General features: G+C 43.2%; 1 protein-coding gene and 1 pseudogene across 3 annotated transcripts in view; one reads left to right on the plus strand and one right to left on the minus strand.

Annotated features, from left to right (window-relative positions):
• LOC102242325 overlaps nt 1-952 on the minus strand; it is a 1,278-nt pseudogene extending 326 nt beyond the window's left edge.
• Nucleotides 1-7,100, plus strand: part of ZNF350 (zinc finger protein 350) — a 10,816-nt gene extending 3,716 nt beyond the window's left edge. For 2 of the 3 annotated variants that reach the window (XM_014528778.1, XM_014528779.1), the window contains exons 2-5: nt 1,902-2,054; nt 2,538-2,700; nt 2,975-3,070; nt 5,747-7,100. In XM_014528778.1, the coding sequence (XP_014384264.1) occupies nt 2,040-2,054; nt 2,538-2,700; nt 2,975-3,070; nt 5,747-6,972 (1,500 nt within the window). In that variant the 5' untranslated portion in view covers nt 1,902-2,039 and the 3' untranslated portion in view covers nt 6,973-7,100. The remainder of the gene's footprint in view (nt 1-1,901; nt 2,055-2,537; nt 2,701-2,974; nt 3,071-5,746) is intronic. The other variant, XM_005880736.2, reaches the window with a different exon arrangement.
• The last annotated feature ends 10,386 nt before the right edge of the window (nt 7,101-17,486 follow it).

Here is a 17,486-nt window from a genome sequence, read left to right on the forward strand (position 1 = left end):
AGGGCTACGCCCTCCATCTTGCCCCAGGGTAAGGGCTACGCCCTCCATCTTGCCCCAGGGTAAGGGCTACGCCCTCCATCTTGCCCCAGGGTAAGGGCTACGCCCTCCATCTTGCCCCAGGGTAAGGGCTACGCCCTCCATCTTGCCCCAGGGTAAGGGCTACGCCCTCCATCTTGCCCCAGGGTAAGGGCTACGCCCTCCATCTTGCCCCAGGGTAAGGGCTACGCCCTCCATCTTGCCCCAGGGTAAGTGCTCCATCTTACCTTGGCCATGTGCTTGGCAAGGAGCTTCTTCCCGGAAGTCTAAGCCTCTGCTAGCCACACCCAGGAACAAGACACCGACTTGCGCCTGGCCAATCGGCAAGGCCACAGCCCTTTCTCCTCCCCTTACTCCAACCCCCTACAAAACCCCTCTCCACACAGAGTTCTCTCTCTCTCTCTGCTTCCTGCTGCTGTGTCGGCGAGGTGGGGGAGCCGAGCTATCTCGAATACAGACTCTTAGGCTTTTGTATCGGACATGGCTGGCTCCCTGGTGTGGTTTCTTGGGGATCCTGAAATCTGGGCATAACAGTCCACACTATAAGCTTTCCAGCTCGCTCCAAGGCCATTACTGCTGTGTCGGGGGCGCCATTTTCCAGATTCATCATGCTGGCTTTTTCAATCAGCTGGACGGCCTGTGGGAGTTGCTGCATCTCCTTCAGCATCATGCCAGCTTGCTCATAAGCTTTAGCAGCATGGAAAAGAGCCTTGTTACTCGCATGGGCCACAGCTTCTCTCAGGCAGGCATGTTTTGCTTGGTCAAACTGTTTGGCATTTTTAAAAGCAAGAGCTGCTTTTCTGTATTCAGCAGCAGCGCTGTTATAATCTGGCTTCCACTTTAATAAGCCAGTTTTCAGGTCTTTCTCGGCTTGGGTGATGTGCTCCAGCCCCTCGTTTATCTTCTGAGCCACCATCTCCAGGGTCCCACGGCTGGCCAACATTAAGTGTCTTTATTGTGCCTTTTCCAGTAACCTCTACAGCTGACTCTCCGCCCCCAACATGTTTGGACTTTAGGTAAAGGTTTTTCAGGTGGTGATGTTTGCCATTTTGGCCAATACTCCATTTTTCTGAGTGCTTCCATGTATACAGGAGGTATTTTTTGATTGTTTTCCTCTCTTAATCTGTTATATGAATGTAATTATTAGATCAGCCAAAGAACCTAGAAGAGAAGGAACAATTATTCTGCCCCTATAATGGCATTTCCCTCATCTTCTTTCACAATGCACCACTTAAATCCCACAGAATAAAGGAATACCTCCACATTTAGAACCTAAGGTTTTTATTGACCTGAAGAGTGAATATTTATAGGAGACCGACTAAAGGAGCGGTTCTCAACCTGTGGGTCGCGACCCCTTTGGCGGTCGAACGACCCTTTCACAGGGGTCACCTAAGACCATCCTGCATATCAGATATTTACATTAGGATTCATAACAGTAGCAACATTACAGTTATGAAGTAGAAACGAAAATAATTTTATGGTTGGGGGTCACAACATGAGGAATTGTATTTAAAAGGCCAGAAGGGCCCTGACCGGTTTGGCTCAGTGGATAGAGAGTCAGCCTGCGGACTCAAGGGTCCCGGGTTCGAGTCTGGTCAAGGGCATGTACCTTGGTTGCGGGCACATACCCAGTGGGGAGTGTGCAGGAGGCAGCTGATCGATGGCTCTCTCCCATCGATGTTTCTGACTCTCTATCCCTCTCCCTTCCTCTCTGTAAGAAATCAATAAAATACATATTTTTTAAAAAGGGCCAGAAGATTGAGAACCACTGAACTAAAGGGACACCAGCGATACTGTGGGCATTTAGTTAGCAGTGGATCCCAGACGAAATGTATCACTCATTGAATTTTCACCTTAACCCGCAGGTTCTGACTCATCAGAAGCAATAGAATCATTTGAAGCAGGAGGTAGTTGCACAGTTGGGTAACAGAAATTTAGAGCAAACCCAAACACACCAAGTCAGAGCCTCCCCGTGGCCAGCTCTTTTCAGAGAACAGAAGGGAATGCTCCAGCCTCAGGTGATTGGGTTTGTTTTGTCCTATTCTGTCTTCATGAATGGATCTCTAGAGGCCTATAAATATCACGATTTGTATTTCCTTTGTTTCAGATTGAACCCACTGGAATTAATAATTATTCAAAGTGTGTATACATATTGTGGGACACCCTGTATTGTATCTCAAATACACGAAAGTGGTATTTCTAGGTAACAAGTACATTTAAGTTCACATTATAGAAACTCCTAATTGGATAAACACATGGATGCAATGTGGGGCAAAAGTAGCTTTGCAGTTGTTAGTATGTGAAACAGTTGATAATTGTTTATGAATTATTGTATTATTTTCCATAGGAACAACTGTAAAACTACTTTTCTCCACCATGTATTTTACTAGGCATGTGATTATTCAACTGTATACTAAATTAAAACCTCACTGGCTATATAGGTGTAGACTATAAAGTGAAAATGAGCAGAAAAACTAACATTTCTCCTATGTCATCTAAAGAACATCACGCCGTTACACAGCATGGAGTTGCTACCAGAATCCCTGACAGTTCACGATGTGGCCGTGGACTTCACCTGGGAGGAGTGGCAGCTCCTAGGCCCCGAGCAGAAGGACCTGTACACGGATGTGATGTTGGAGACCTACAGCCACCTGGTGTCAGTGGGTGAGGACAGCTCCCGTGTGTCAGTCCGATGGGCCTCAGTCAGTGGCCTCTCCATTCTCAGCTTCTGAAAGCTCTGGCATGTCTGGTCTTCTGAAGTGGTAGATGAATCTTAGTTTTCTGTTTGGCCCCAGAGAGGAATATTCTCCCTTCTCCTGAGAGAATACCTTTACTGTCTAAGTGTGAAAATTGTTTTGTCTTTATTATATTCTGTGGTCTTCACAGACCCCAAGTCCTATTCAGTGTGTCTAAGGCTTCTATCATTCCCCATGAACAGGTTATGAGGCCAGCAAACCTGACATACTTTCCAAGTTGGATCACGGAGAAGCACCATGGACAGTGGCAGGTGAACTCCTCTGTGGAACCTGTTCAGGTGAGTGAGAACCAGCATAGGAGGGCTGTGGAAATCACATTTTAGTCGCTCAGAGAAGGGGCTCAGAGGTGAAGGGATTTGAGGATAGGTGAGCAGTGCCTCAGTGTATGTCCTTCCCATTGAGAGAGGGTAGACCCCTTTCTGTTTGTAGGAGTTGAGAGAAAAATAGATCCCTTACTCTCTTCTGGGATTTGATCCCTCTTTATCTGCACCTTGAGTTTGGTTGTATGGTTCTTTTTTTTAGAATTCTGAAACCTTTCCTTTAGTCTTCTTTTCCTTCACCTCTTTTGCTATGAAAGTCCACTGTCCAAGGCCTCCATCCAAAGAGAAACTGTGCTCACTGTTTTCTGACCATTGCTCCTTTCTGCCCCTGGTGATATTGATTTCCCTTCCTAAGATTCACCCCATCTTGGATGCTCTGCCTCCAAAATTAATTGGTTCATTGTGCCTTTGCTTTTCTTTTTATCTTAGCTTCGCCTATTCTTCACTCTGAGGGTCTTCGAAGGTTCTGGTTTCCATTTTGTCATCTGAACCACTAACCCTTCAAAGTTTTCTTCGTTCTAATTAGCTAAGCTTATTTTGCTCCCTGCACGAGTCTCCCAAATTGTGGAATCATTGTCCCTCCTAGAGAACCCCTGAAAGCTTAGGTTCTCCTTCACTCCTGTGCACCTGTCCTCCTGGCTGTCCGGCCACCACCTCAGTTATTCCTTACCCACAGCGCTCTCTTCTTTAAAGGAGTCTGCTGTTCATGGTGTATTTTAACTAGAACATTTAGTTTAACTTGCATACAGTTTCAGCCTAAACCAGACCATAACTGTTGCCTACTTCAAATTAATTCCTTTGTGTATTCTGATTTCTCTTAACTGTTTGTCATAGATATTACCACTGTATTTACCTCCTGAAATGTTTCCTTTTTCTTTCCATCATATTCCGACAACATTAAGTCCCAGTTAACTGTTGCCTCTCACATGACATGAAATTCTTCAGTGATTTCTGTGATACAGTATATCTTGCTCATGCAGAGATTTACATCTTCTCTCCTAAACTCCACAGTATGTTCCATACTTGAGATTGCTTCCTTGATTTATCTTTTTATAAAGTACTTTTTAAAAATTGGTTTTCTTTTTTTTAATTAATTTCAGAGAGAAAGGGAGAGAGAGGGAGAGATAGAAACATAAATGATGAAAGAGAGAATCATTGATTGGCTGCCTCCTGCATGCCACACACTGGGATGGAGCCCGCAACCCAGGCATGTGACCTGACCAGGAATCAAACTGTGGCCTACTGGTTCCTAGGTCACCCCTCAACCACTGAGCCACACCAGCTGGGCTTATAAAGTACTTTTTTTTTAATAACATTTTTATTCATTTCAGAGAGGAAGGGAGAGGGGGAGAGAGCTAGAAACATTCATGATGAGAGAGAATCATGGATCGGCTGCCTCCTGCACACCCCACACTGGGGATGGAGCCTGCAACCTGGGCATGTGCCCTGACTGGGAATCGAACCCTGACCTCCTGGTTCATAGGTCGACGCTCAACCACTGAGCCATGCCGGCCGGGCTTATAAAGTACTTTTGATAGCCTGGTATATGCTGAAGGATAATAGAAGTGAGAAAAGGCATACAAATACACCAAGAGCTCTCATTCTAAAAGGTGGAATCTTAAAATCAATAAAAATAAAAAAGTAAATTATAGGTATATGGGGTGAAAAGTGCTGGAATGAAATTAAGTCAGCATAACGGCTAGCGTTACTTCGTTGGGAAACAGAACACTTCTCTGAGATGTAGTTTTAGAGTCAGAAGTGCTGGAAGTTCTCTTCTCTGTCATCATCTTTTCTTGCTTCATGCCCACCCAGCACAATAATGAGTCCACAGTGAGTCCTGGCTTCTTCCAAAATGTAGCCTGATTTCCTTCACCTCTCTCCATTTCCGCTGCACCTTCCCACCCGTTTTCACAACCTGCAGGTGTTTCTTTCTTTTTCTTTTTTTTTTCAATTTTTTAAAATATATTTTATTGATTTTTTACAGAGAGGAAGGGAGAGGGATAGAGAGTTAGAAACATCAGTGAGAGAGAAGCATTGATCAGCTGCCTCCTGCACATCCCCCATTGGGGATATGCCGGCAACCAAGGTACATGCCCTTGACTGGAATCAAACCTGGGACCTTTCAGTCCCTAGGCCGACGCTCTATCCACTGAGCCAAACCAGTCAGGGCTGCAGGTGTTTCTTGCATGTGTCTTTGCCCTTTAAGTGGCTTCACCAAACTGCAGTGTAAGCTCTGGGAACAACAGGACTGTGTTTGTGTGTCCCCAACCTAGGACCATGTTGGTATACAGTAGTCATCAGTGAGGAATGTGGAAGGAATCCCTCTCCAATTCGGATGAGGTGGCCCTCCCACCTGTGGTGTGATAGCCTGGTATATGCTGAAGGATAATAGAAGTGAGAAACAGTAAATTGTTTGTATTTCACAGTGTGCATATTTGGCAAGGCTAATATTCAGAAAGTAGCCAAAGTGTTTATTCAGTTTTACTTTTTTTTTCATTACTTGTACTAATGAACAAGGAACATCAAACACGAACTTTTAGTTACACTCAGTATAAAAGGCACCACACATCAAGGTATATTTTTCATTACCTTTCTTACAAATCAAGATGATGGGAAATTCATTTTCTTTACTAGATATCTGGAAACTTGATGACCATCTGCCAGAGCACGTACAAAATGAAAGCATGGAGAATAGCCTAGAACAATGTCACAAAAATAAGTTATTTGAAAATTGTGACTATGAAATCAAGGAGCCTGGTGAACTTCCTGAAGATGGGAAATCTTTTTCCCACGTTAACAGTAAACAGTTTCAGACTGAAATGAAATTCCTGGAAAACCAAAAACTCGTCAACACTAAGTCCCAACTCATTAATTATAAGAAACCTCATAAAAGAGAGAAGGCTCACGTATGCAGTGAATGTGGGAAAGCCTTCATAAGGAAGTCTTTGCTCAGTGATCACCAGAATCATCATACAGGGGAGAAGCCTCATCAATGTAGTCTGTGTGGGAAAAGCTTCTCCAGAAGGGTCACACTGAACGAACACCGGAGATCGCATACAGGAGAGAAACCTCATCCATGTACAGAGTGTGGCAAAGGCTTTCTCACGAAGTCACAGCTCAACATACATTACAAAATACATACAGGAGAGAAACCCTTTGTATGCAGTGACTGTGGGAAACGCTTTATCCAGAAGAGCAACCTCATGGTACATGTACGAACTCATACAGGTGAGAAACCTTATATATGCAACGAATGTGGAAAAGGCTTCAGCCAGAAGATATCTCTCACGACACATCAGAGATGTCACACGGGAAAGAAACCCTTTTTGTGCAGTGAATGTGGAAAATCCTATTCCCATAAGACAGATCTCATTAAACATGAAAGAATTCACACAGGAGAAAAACCCTTTGAATGTAGTAACTCTGGGAAAACCTTTATCAGGAAGCCACAGCTCACTGTACATCAGAGAATTCATACAGGGGAGAGACCCTATGGTTGTAATGAATGTGGGAAAACTTTCAGAGCAAAATCAGTCCTCAATGAACATCAGAAAATTCATTCAGTCAAGGTGGAACATCCTCGCTCAGAGAATCCCAGCTCATCACAGACCAGTGTCGTCCTGCAGGAGAAAAACCTTGTTAATATGGTGACTCTGCAGGTGCCTACTGTGGTCCCTCAGACAGTATTAAACATCAGTGGGCCTCTAGAAAACAGAAATGTAGTCATCGTGAGCCAGCCTGTGGCCAGATGTGCACCCTCAGGTGGATTTGCACAGGACAGAAACCTTATGAATACAGTGAGTGTGGTCTCACCTTCAGTGAGCAATTATGTTTTATTTTATGTCACAGGAAACCAATAAGATAAAATCCAGAGATATTCTGTGTGCAAAGATTTGATCAAAAATTTCTAGCTCAGCCCTACCCTGTTTGGTTCATTGGGTAGGGCATCAGCCAGCAGACTGAAGGGTCCTGGATTCAATTCCAGTCAAGGGCTCATTGGGTAGGGCATCAGCCAGCAGACTGAAAGGTCCTGGATTCAATTCCAGTCAAGGGCTTGATCCTCAGTAGGGGGCGTACAGGAGGCAGCCAATCAATGATTCTCTCTCATCATTGATGTTTCTATCTCTCCCTCTCCCTTCCTCTCTGAAATCAATAAAAATAAATAGCAAACCTTTCACAACTAAAACTTCAGCTGACTTCAATGATAAATCTAAGCAATTCCCAGGTTCGATTCCAGCCAAGGGCACATGCCTGGGTTGTGGGCTCGATCCTCCGTGTGGGGCATGCAGAAGGCAGCCAATCAATGATTCTCTTTCATCATTGATGTTTCTCTCTCCCTTGCCCTTCTTCTCCAAAATCAATAAAGATATATATGTGACATTTCTCTCTCAGCTCTGGCCCATGTGGTTCAGTTGGGCATCGGCTCATGCACCAAAAGGTTGCTGGTTCAATTCCTGGTCAGAGCACATGCCTGGGTTGTGGGCTCAATCCTTGGTAGAGGGTGTGCCGGAGGCAGTTCTGCTCTCACTTTGATGTCTCTCTTTCTCCTTCTTCCTTCCTCTCTCAAAAATATAGCTGTAGCTCAGCCCTAACTGGTTTGGCTCAGTGGATACAGCGTTGGCCTGCGGACTGAAGGGTCCCGGGTTCGATTCCAGTCAAGGGCATGTACCTTGGTTGCGGGTACATCCCCAGTGGGGAGTGTGCAGGAGGCAGCTGATCATTGATGTTTCTGACTCTTTACTTGTCTCCCTTCCTCTCTGTAAAAAAATCAATAAGATATATATGTTTTTAAAAGATAAAAAAAAATGTAGCTCAGATTATTTTTGAAAATTATATAAGGAGAGAAATTTTTTGAATAAATGCTGAGAAGGGGAAGTTGTGATATTCTCATCCTATTAAATATGTGCATTGACACAGAAGCATAATATGATGTTAAACCAAACACAGCAATTTGTCTACTGTGTTAATTAAATGAAAGAGAAAGTAGCTAAGTGGAGCCAATAAGTGCATTTTTTAAAAACATAAAAATAATTTGTATCTGGCCCTGGCTAGTGTGGCTCAATTGGTTGGATGTTGTCCAGTGCACCAGAAAGTTGCTGGTTCTTTTCCGAGTCAGGGCACATGCCTAGGTTGTGGGCTCCATCCCTCGTAGGGGGTGTGCAGGAGGCAGCCAATCAATGTTCTGCTCTCACATCGATATTTTTCTTTCTCCCTTCCTCTCTCTCTAATCAAAAATTTAAAAAATTATATCTGGAATGTTAATATGAATCAAAAAACAGAAAGGAGCTAATATGGATTGGTGGGATATTGGGCATGTATATATCAATTCAGTTTCCTTAGTCCAAGGTGAAGGGTTAATTGAAAACTGGGATGTTTACCATAAACTCTTAGACATTTATATTATGCAGAAGGATTTATGAGACAACAGGTTCAGATTGAGTCAATTCATTCATTTGTATTAAGTTTTTGTCAAATACTTTGTACCTGGTTCTTCTCCAGGAGCTGAGGATACAGTGGTGATCACAACAGAATCCCATGGTTTCTGCAAGAGAGCACTGAGGTAGTTGGGTTATCTTTAAGTGGTATCTCTATACTCCAGCTAATCTAGTTAGAGAATGTAAATGTCTTTTTTAGGTGAAATGGACATGGAGCAATTGGTTCAAGGGGATGTGAAAATTTATTGTTGAAATTGCATATTATTATGAGGGATTGGGGAGTGATTCTTTAATGGCCTGCAGTTAAGTACCACAGAACACAAATAAATTATTTTTAAGCCCATTACTTTTCTCCACAGGGATATAAAGTTCCTAATTTTAGTGGCTTTACTTAAAGTTTAATTGTTAAAATAATTGAACACCGGCCCTGACCGGTTTGGCTCAGTGGATAGAGCATTGACTTGCGGACTGAAGGGTCCCGGGTTCGATTCCGGTCAGGGGCGTGTACCTTGGTTGCAGGCACATCCCCAGTGGGGTATGTGCAAGAGGCAGCTGGTTGATGTTTCTCTCTCATCGATGTTTCTAACTCTCTATCCTTCTCCCTTCCTCTCTGTAAAAAATCAATAAAATATATATTTTTTAAAAATAATTGAGCACCAATGAATAAAAAATCATTTTCTATTTTACACTAGTCGTATTTCATATGCTCAGCAGTCATGTGAGGAGTAGATATAGGACAATGAGCTAAACTGAGACTCAGAGAAATTACTGTTATTTTCATTGTATTAGAAAATGATATTGGTGAGTAGTAGATTCTATGATTTTACATTTGCCAGCCCATAAAAACAAACAAACAGCCCTGGCCGGTTTGGCTCAGTGGATAGAGCGTCAGCCTGCGGACTCAAGGGTCCCAGGTTCGATTCTGGTCAAGGGCATGTACCTTGGTTGCAGGCACATCCCCAGTGGGGAGTGTGCAGGAGGCAGCTGATCGATGTTTCTCTCTCTCAATATTTCTCTCTATCCCTCTCCCTTCCTCTCTGTAAAAAAATCAATAAAATATATTTTTTAAAAAAAAACCAAACCAAAACAAAAAACAAACCAACCAAACCCCTTATTTCATATAGATTTGGAAAGTGAATGAATGAACTAACTGGCTAATTTTTATAACTACTTCATAGAAAATAGTTCTAAAGAACAGAATTGTCACCCAAAACTTTTTGTATAGGATCAGAGAGATTTATTAACTGGTTATAAAGAAGGCAGAAAAGGAAGATGATTCCTAGAATAAGTAGAACAAAAAACAAAATGAGAACCTTAGTCTCTAAGAATGAGGAAGTGACATCTATTTGTAATGTTTTGGAGATGAATCTATAAATTTGGCCTGTCACCTGTGATAAGGATCACGACTTCTCTGGGACCTGCTGAATTGATACATGGGACTTTCATCTCCCTCATTCCTTCCCACTGCCCTGGGTTCTTCACTTTCTCCTTTACTCAGAGTTCTTTCTCTTGATCTCATGAGACTATTATATTCCAGTTACATACAGTGAGTCTTACGCATAGGAAAAGAAATGGAAATATGCCATGCTGTGGCTGTCTCAGAGTTCAAGACATTCTGATAATTTGCTTGTAGAAATAAAGTGCTATCACTGTGAAAAAGTACAGTTTTAGCCCTGGCTGGGTTGGCTCAGTGGATAGAGCATCAACCTTCGGACTGAAGGGTCCCAGGTTTGATTCTGGTCAAGCGCACATGCCCATGTTCTGGCTCAATCCCCAGTAGGGGGTGTGCAGGAGGCAGCCGATCCATGATTCTCATCATCTTTTGTTTCTATCTCTCTCCCTCTCCCTTCCTCTCTGAAATCAATAAAAATATATTTTTAAGAAAATAAAAATAAATTCTAGATTGTTGAATTTAAAGGGGAAAAAAGTACAGTTTTACACACATGATACATCAGTGAACACAACAGCACAAGAACAGCCTTTATAGAAATTTTAATCTGGATTAATGTCCCCATCACTACCCTCACAGTATAGCTAGTAATGGGGTAGATTCAGGGCATACAGTCTCCAGCAAAGAATCAGTCATGAAAGCTCCACCAACCAGGCTTACACTTCTGGTCCTGTGATTTCCAGATGTGGCCATGGCAAGGTCATATCAGCTCACACCTGGAACTGAACAGTCAGGACCCTAAGACCTGCTGCCAGGCTTCCCTGAACGCTGTTTCCTGTGCTGAGCTCACATTTCAAAGCTTGACCACTCCAGGTGAAGGCAGCCTCGTGCACACCGAAGCCTGCTATCACACCCAGATCCTTGTGGTTCCAATAAAATCCACCCTTCACCTTGAATAGTGCTTGGGAGTGGTTCCTGAAGTCACACTGCCTGATTTCAATCCTAAGATGTGTGCCTTTGAGCAAGTCACTTAACTCACCTATGTCTCAGTGGATCTCTAAAGTATTGTCTGCCTCAGGTTTGTTGTTAAAAGTGGATGTAGTTTAACCCTATTAGGTTTGGCTCAGTGGATAGAGCATTGGCCTGTGGATGAAGGGTTCTGGGGTTCCATTCTAGTCAAGGGCATGTACCTTGGTTACAGGCTCCTCCCCAGCTCAGGCCTTGGTTGGGTACATGCAGGAGGCAACCAATCTATGTGCTTCTCTCACATCAATATTTCTCTGTCTTTCCCTTTCTCTAAAAATCAATGAAAAAATATCCTAGGGTGAAGATAAAAAAAAAAAAAAGCCCTAGCTGGTTTGGCTCAGTTGGTAGAGTATTGGCCTGCGGACTGAAGGGTCCCAGGTTCCATTACGGCCAAGGGCACATGCCTAGGTTGTGGGCTCAATGCCCAGGGTGTGGGCTCGATCCCCAGTAGGGGGCGTGCAGGAGGCAGCTGATCAATGATTCTCCTCATTAATGATTCTCCTCATTGATGTTTCTATCCCTCTCTCTGAAATCAATAAAAATATATTTTAAAAAATAATAAAATTAAAAAAGAAGTGAATGTAGTTTAAAAAGCAGTGTCTGTCAAATAGGCAATTAATGAAAGTATCATTATTGGTCCTAGCCAGGGGGAATCCCTCCTTCCTCTCATATACTGGATCGTCCTCTTCAGTTTGCTTGTTTGCAGTGAAGCCTGTAGGCTGGATTTACACAGAGCCCTGCCCTCAACAGGTGTCTGATCAAGGCCATCCAGACTGGCCTCAGTCAACCCCACCCTCAGTCCACCCCATGCCCAACTTTCACCAGGACTTCAAGCTTCCCAGTGTTCTGTCCCCAGTCTGACTGCTGCCTCCAACATCTCAGCTCCACCAACTTCATTGTTTGTCCAAAGGCTCCCCAGGACATTAGCTCCCGGGCTGTTTTCTGCCCCAGGAGGATGGCTGCCCCCATCATGCTCCTCAGGAATGGCATGTGGGCACTGCCATCTTCCTAGTTTGCCCAAAAGCCTGAATAGAATACAAACTGCTCCACGCTGGCTTCTGAAAACTTAATGCGGCTCGGTGTTCTCAATCCACAAAGAGACTAAGAGGTGTCCAAAAGGTGCTTTCAATTTCTTGCTGCCTGGCCAGTGTGGCTCAGTGGTTGAGCATAGACCTATGAACCAGGAGGTCACCTTGGATGCCAGTCAAGAGCACATGCCCACGCTCCCAGTAGGAGCGTGCAGGAGGCAGCCGATCAGTGATTCTCATCATTGATGTTTCTATCTCTCCTTCTCTCTTCCTCTCTGAAATCAACAAAATTATATTTTTAAAAAATTTCTGCTCTGGCCGGTTTGGCTCAGTGGATAGAGCGTCAGCCTGCGGACTGAGGGGTTGCGGGCACATCCCCAGTGGGATGTGTGCAAGAGGCAGCTGATATATGTTTCTCGCTCATCGATGTTTCTAACTCTCTGTAAAAAAATCAATAAATATATTTTTTTAAAAAAGGGGGGAATGCCTTTTTTTCTGTTTGTCAATATTATTTAGTTCAGTTTCTACTGTTCCTTTACATACAGTGTCTGCCATTCAATAAAAAATTATGAAACATGCAAAGAAGCAAAAAATGTAACTCATTGTGAGAAGAAGCTTCAACAGAGCTGACCCACAAATAGCACATATGTTAGGATTATCAGACAGGGATTTTAAAATAACCATTAAAAATGTTAAAGAATCAAGTGGAAAAGGCAGATCACATGTACAAATAGGAAATTTCAGCACAGAGAAAATACACACACATGACAAAATATATCAGTGGTTCCCAACCTTTTTTTGGCTATGCCCCACCTAAGTATCTCTAAAATCCTGATGCTCCCCGCTGTGACATATAATTCTTATTCAAAAAGTGAACTCCTATTCACATGGAGGAAGCCTAAAAGGCCATTAACTTGGTCTAAACAAGCTTCCACAGAACATGGCATCCATGAAAGAGAAAAATAAAAGAATGAAAGGATAGTTGAAGTACTAGTACTAAGGAAGAAAGCACTAAGAAATTGTTTAAAAACAAAAATAATATGAAGTGATATGAAAAAAATAGCAAAGTTTCAAAACATAATAGAGAACTGAATGCATAAATAGGTCACGACATATATTTATATACTGTCTATGAGGCCCCTAGAACCATAAGAAATGCAAAAAATTCACTGTTAATAACTCATTCTCGAATTGGCCCCCTTAAAAATCAAATTGCCCCCCGTGGGATGTGTGCCCCCTGGACTGGTAGGTGTCAGTGAAGGTGGTGTCTCTTACAGAATCGCAATTTACTGGGGGCTCGGGTAGGGGGAAGCTTAAGGTGGGGTGTTTTTGGGGGTGTTAATGAACGGGAGTTCCTGGTTCAGACTTAAGGTTTAACTTGAAATCAGGTTTTTGTTTTCTGTTTTCTGGGGGAGGCCAATGTATGTCTGTGGAGACACCTGGGGCTGTCGGTGGGTTGCAGCTCAGATGTTTGCTGGAAACATGATACTTCATCCAGCTGATCCTAATCTAGTTCACTCTTTCCTCAAAGAACTAATTAAAACCTCTTTTGTCTTCTCATGTAAATACTCTAAAGTTACCTTCCTAACAAAGTAGTTAGATATGATCTAGTGTGTGTCATAAAATAATGTGTTTTGTTCTCTGCCTCGAACTTCCCTCCACAGTTGTCTTGGGTATATCTCCTTTCATGCTCATTTTACACAAGTAATGATTTTTATTACCCTGAGCTCTGATAAGTGAAAGCACTGGATGTGTATCTTTTTAATTTTTTTTAAAAATATATTTTTATTGATTTTTTACAGAGAGGAAGGGAGAGGGATAGAGAGTTAGAAACATCGATGAGAGAGAGACATCGATCAGCTGCCTCCTGCACACTCCCTACTGGGGATGTGCCCGCAAACAAGGTACATGCCCTTGACTGGAATCGAACCTGGGACCCTTCAGTCCACAGGCTGACGCTCTATCCACTGAGCCAAACCAGTCAGGGCTTAATTTTTTTTTAAAGATTAAAAAAAAAAAGTTTTCAAGAGGGAGGAAGGAGGGGAGAGAGAAACATTGATGTGAGAGAGAAACATCGATTGGTTGCCTCCTGTAGGTGCCCCAACTGGGGATAGAACCGGAACCTGGGTGTGTGCTCTGACTGGGAATCGAACTGATAGATCCTCCCTTCCCCTCAACTGGTGGGCGGAGTAGACCTAACCTGCAGCCCATAAATACCTGAGTACCTAACCAGGCACCTTATATGGACTATATATTGAATCACCAATCAACACCTACCAAATACCCTAAGCCCTTGTTCCTATATGGACCATACATTAAGCCAGCAATCAGCGCACGCCGAGTACACTAAGCCCCCATTCCTTCCCATTCCGCCCCCCAAAAGACGTGCTCACCTCTGCACGTGCTGCTGTCCTCCCCTTGCGAGACAGCCCGGCAGGTCCTTCTCCTCTAATAAAGCCTGTAGTCTTGGTTTTCGGCCTCTGTCTGATCTTTCACGAACCTGTGACCCTGCAGGGTGCAGGACAATGCTCCAACCATGAGCTATACCGGCCATGGCAGCATATATGTCTTTTTAAAAAAGTCTGTGCTTCCTTCATATTTGAAATGATCTGTATAGCATAGATATCCTTCCATTTGATCACTTAATCTCTAATTAGAAACCTATTTTATAGTATAAAATGATTGCAGATTTTCTTAATGTCTGCAATAGTGTCTCATTAGGCAGGTGAGCTACTGATAAGATGACTAGAGTCCATGCAATGTGTACATTAATTTGGATAGGCTTGGCTTATGTACTCAGTTATAGTTTTTTTTGCAACCCATTGTGAGTCTCTGCTCATCCAGATTCTCCCACCCACCTCCAGGATTTGTTGTGTCTCTTTTTCTGTATATCTCAGCCATTTCTGGTTATACTTATTCCTACAGATACTTCTATGCAATTATAAGTAGTGATATATATATATTTTTTTTAATTTTTTTTTTTTCAGAGAGGAAGGGAGAGGGAGAGAGGGGCAGAAATATCAATGATGAGAGAGAGCCACCGGCTGGCTGCCTCCTGCACGCCCCGCACTGGGGACCCAGCCTGCAAACCAGGCACACGCCCCCAACCGGAATCGAACCATGGACCCCTCAGTCCACAGGCCAATGCTCTTTCCACTGAGCCAAACCAGCTAGGCAGTAGTGCCTTTTTAAAAAATTTCCTGGCTTCTAAATTTTATTTATTTACTTTACAATATATTTTTATTGATTTCAGAGAGGAAGGGAGAGGGAGAGAGATATAAAAACATTAATGATGACAGAGAATCATCGATTGGCTGCCTCCTGCATGCCCCATACTGGGGATTGAGCCCAAAACCCAGTCATGTGCCCTGACCAGAAATCAAACTGTGACCTCCTGGTTCACAGGTTGATGCTCAACCACTGAGCCACGCCAGCTGGGCCCTGGCTTCTACATTTTGTAGTCTAATAGAGCAATTGCATTGCTCTTGGTATTACTGACATTTTCTAGTTGAGCAGTCTTTTATCTGAAAATAATTTCGGCTGAAGAGTAAGTGGCCTGAGCAAATCTTTCACTTTTGTAGTGCTCTCCCCCTTAGCTGTGTGCCTTGAACAGGCTTTCCAAGAGATGTTGTGAATTTAAGTGAACTAATGTATCTGAAAGTTTAGAGCATAAACCAGGATATAAATTTCTCTCCATATACTGGTTTAGCTGCTTCTCACTAGTTTTGTTATTTAAAATTTTCTGTATCAATCACTGTACTTGTTTTCTATTGATGGGTAACAAATTTCCACAAACTGGTTTAAAACTACACACATTTATTATCTCAGTTTCTATCAGTCAGAAGTTGAGACACAGTTTACCTGGGCCCTCTGCTCTCAGTCTTACAAGACTTATGGGTTTGATTCCAGTCAAGGGCATGTACCTCTGTTTCAGGCTCAATGCCTGGCCTTGATCAGGGTGCATTTGGCAGGCAACCAATTGATGTGCCTCAGCGTTTCTCTCTCTGTCTCTTCCCTTCCCTTCCATTCTCTAAAAAATCAATGAAAAAAATATCCTGCAGTGAAAATAAATAAAGTAGGTCTAATCTTTGTCAACTATATCTCAAACTGGGGAAAAATGTATAATCTAATTTCATTTTAATTTCTCATAAGTATTTCCATATTATAAAACATTTATGTCCATCTATATCAGTGATTCTCAACCTTCCTAATGCCGCAACCCTTTAATACAGTTCCTCATGTTGTGGTGACCCCCAATTTTATTGTTACAAATTGAACATAATTAAAGCATAGTGATTAATCACAAAAATAATATGTAATTATATATGTGTTATCCGATGGTCTTAGGAGATCCCTGTGAAAGGGTCATTCGACCCACAAGTTGAGCACCGCTGATCTATATGTAATTAATATGAAGTGGCTATAATAATATCATGCATGAACTAGTAGAATGGTAATTAGAATCACATAAAAAAGGTATGCATTAGTCCTGGGTGGTTTGGCTCAGTGGATAGAGCGTTGCCCAGCGAACTGAAGGGTCCCAGGTTCGATTCTGGTCAAGGGTACATGCCTCTGTTGTGGGATCCATCTCCCATAGGGGGCGTGCAGGAGGCAACTGGTCAGTGATTCTCATTGATGTTTCTATCTCTTCCTCCCTCTGAAATCAATAAAAATATATATTTTTAAAAAACACACACAGCCCTAACTGGTTTGGCTCAGTGGATAGAGCGTCAGCCTGGGGACTGAAGGGTCCCGGGTTCGATTCCGGTTAAGGGCATGTACCTTGGTTGCGGGCACATCCCCAGTGGGGGGTGTGCAGGAGGCAGCTGATTGATGTTTCTAACTCTCTATCCCTCTCCCTTCCTCTCTGTAAAAAATCAATAAAATATATTTTTTTAAAAAAACACACACGCACACACACACAAACTGTAAAATAAAGGCGGAGGTCATATGACTTCTTTTTTTTAATTGTATTGATTTTTTACAGAGAAGAATAGAGAGTTAGAAATATCGATGAGAAAGAAACATTGATGAGCTGCCTCCTGCACACTCCCCACTGGGGATGTGCCCGCAACCCAGGTACATGCCCTTGACCGGAATCGAACCTGGGACCCTTGAGTCCATAGGCTGACGCTCTATCCACTGAGCCAAACCGGTCAGGGCCCATATGACTTCTTTGCCTAGCGCCCACTGACCGATATTTTCCTCGCTGCACCATTTGCCGCAAGAACCTCGGATCTCTGAAAAGACACTCCTTTTCCACAAGCGTAGAAGTGCCGGGAAAGGGTGACAATTTCTGGAGCTTCTAACTTTCCTGCTCTCCCGGGCTCCTGGTTGCGAACTTGCACCTTTGCCTTCTGTACGGCAATTCAGGTCCCGCCACATGGCGGCCTCCGTGGCGGCACCGCGAATCCGGCGCAGACATATTGCCGCTGACAGCCAGCAACGGGTCACCCGCTACTGCAAACGCCCGAGATCCCGATCGGCCACCGTAG

This window comes from Myotis brandtii, unplaced genomic scaffold (genome assembly GCF_000412655.1).
Source record: "Myotis brandtii unplaced genomic scaffold, ASM41265v1 scaffold650, whole genome shotgun sequence".
Classification (NCBI taxonomy): domain Eukaryota; kingdom Metazoa; phylum Chordata; class Mammalia; order Chiroptera; family Vespertilionidae; genus Myotis; species Myotis brandtii.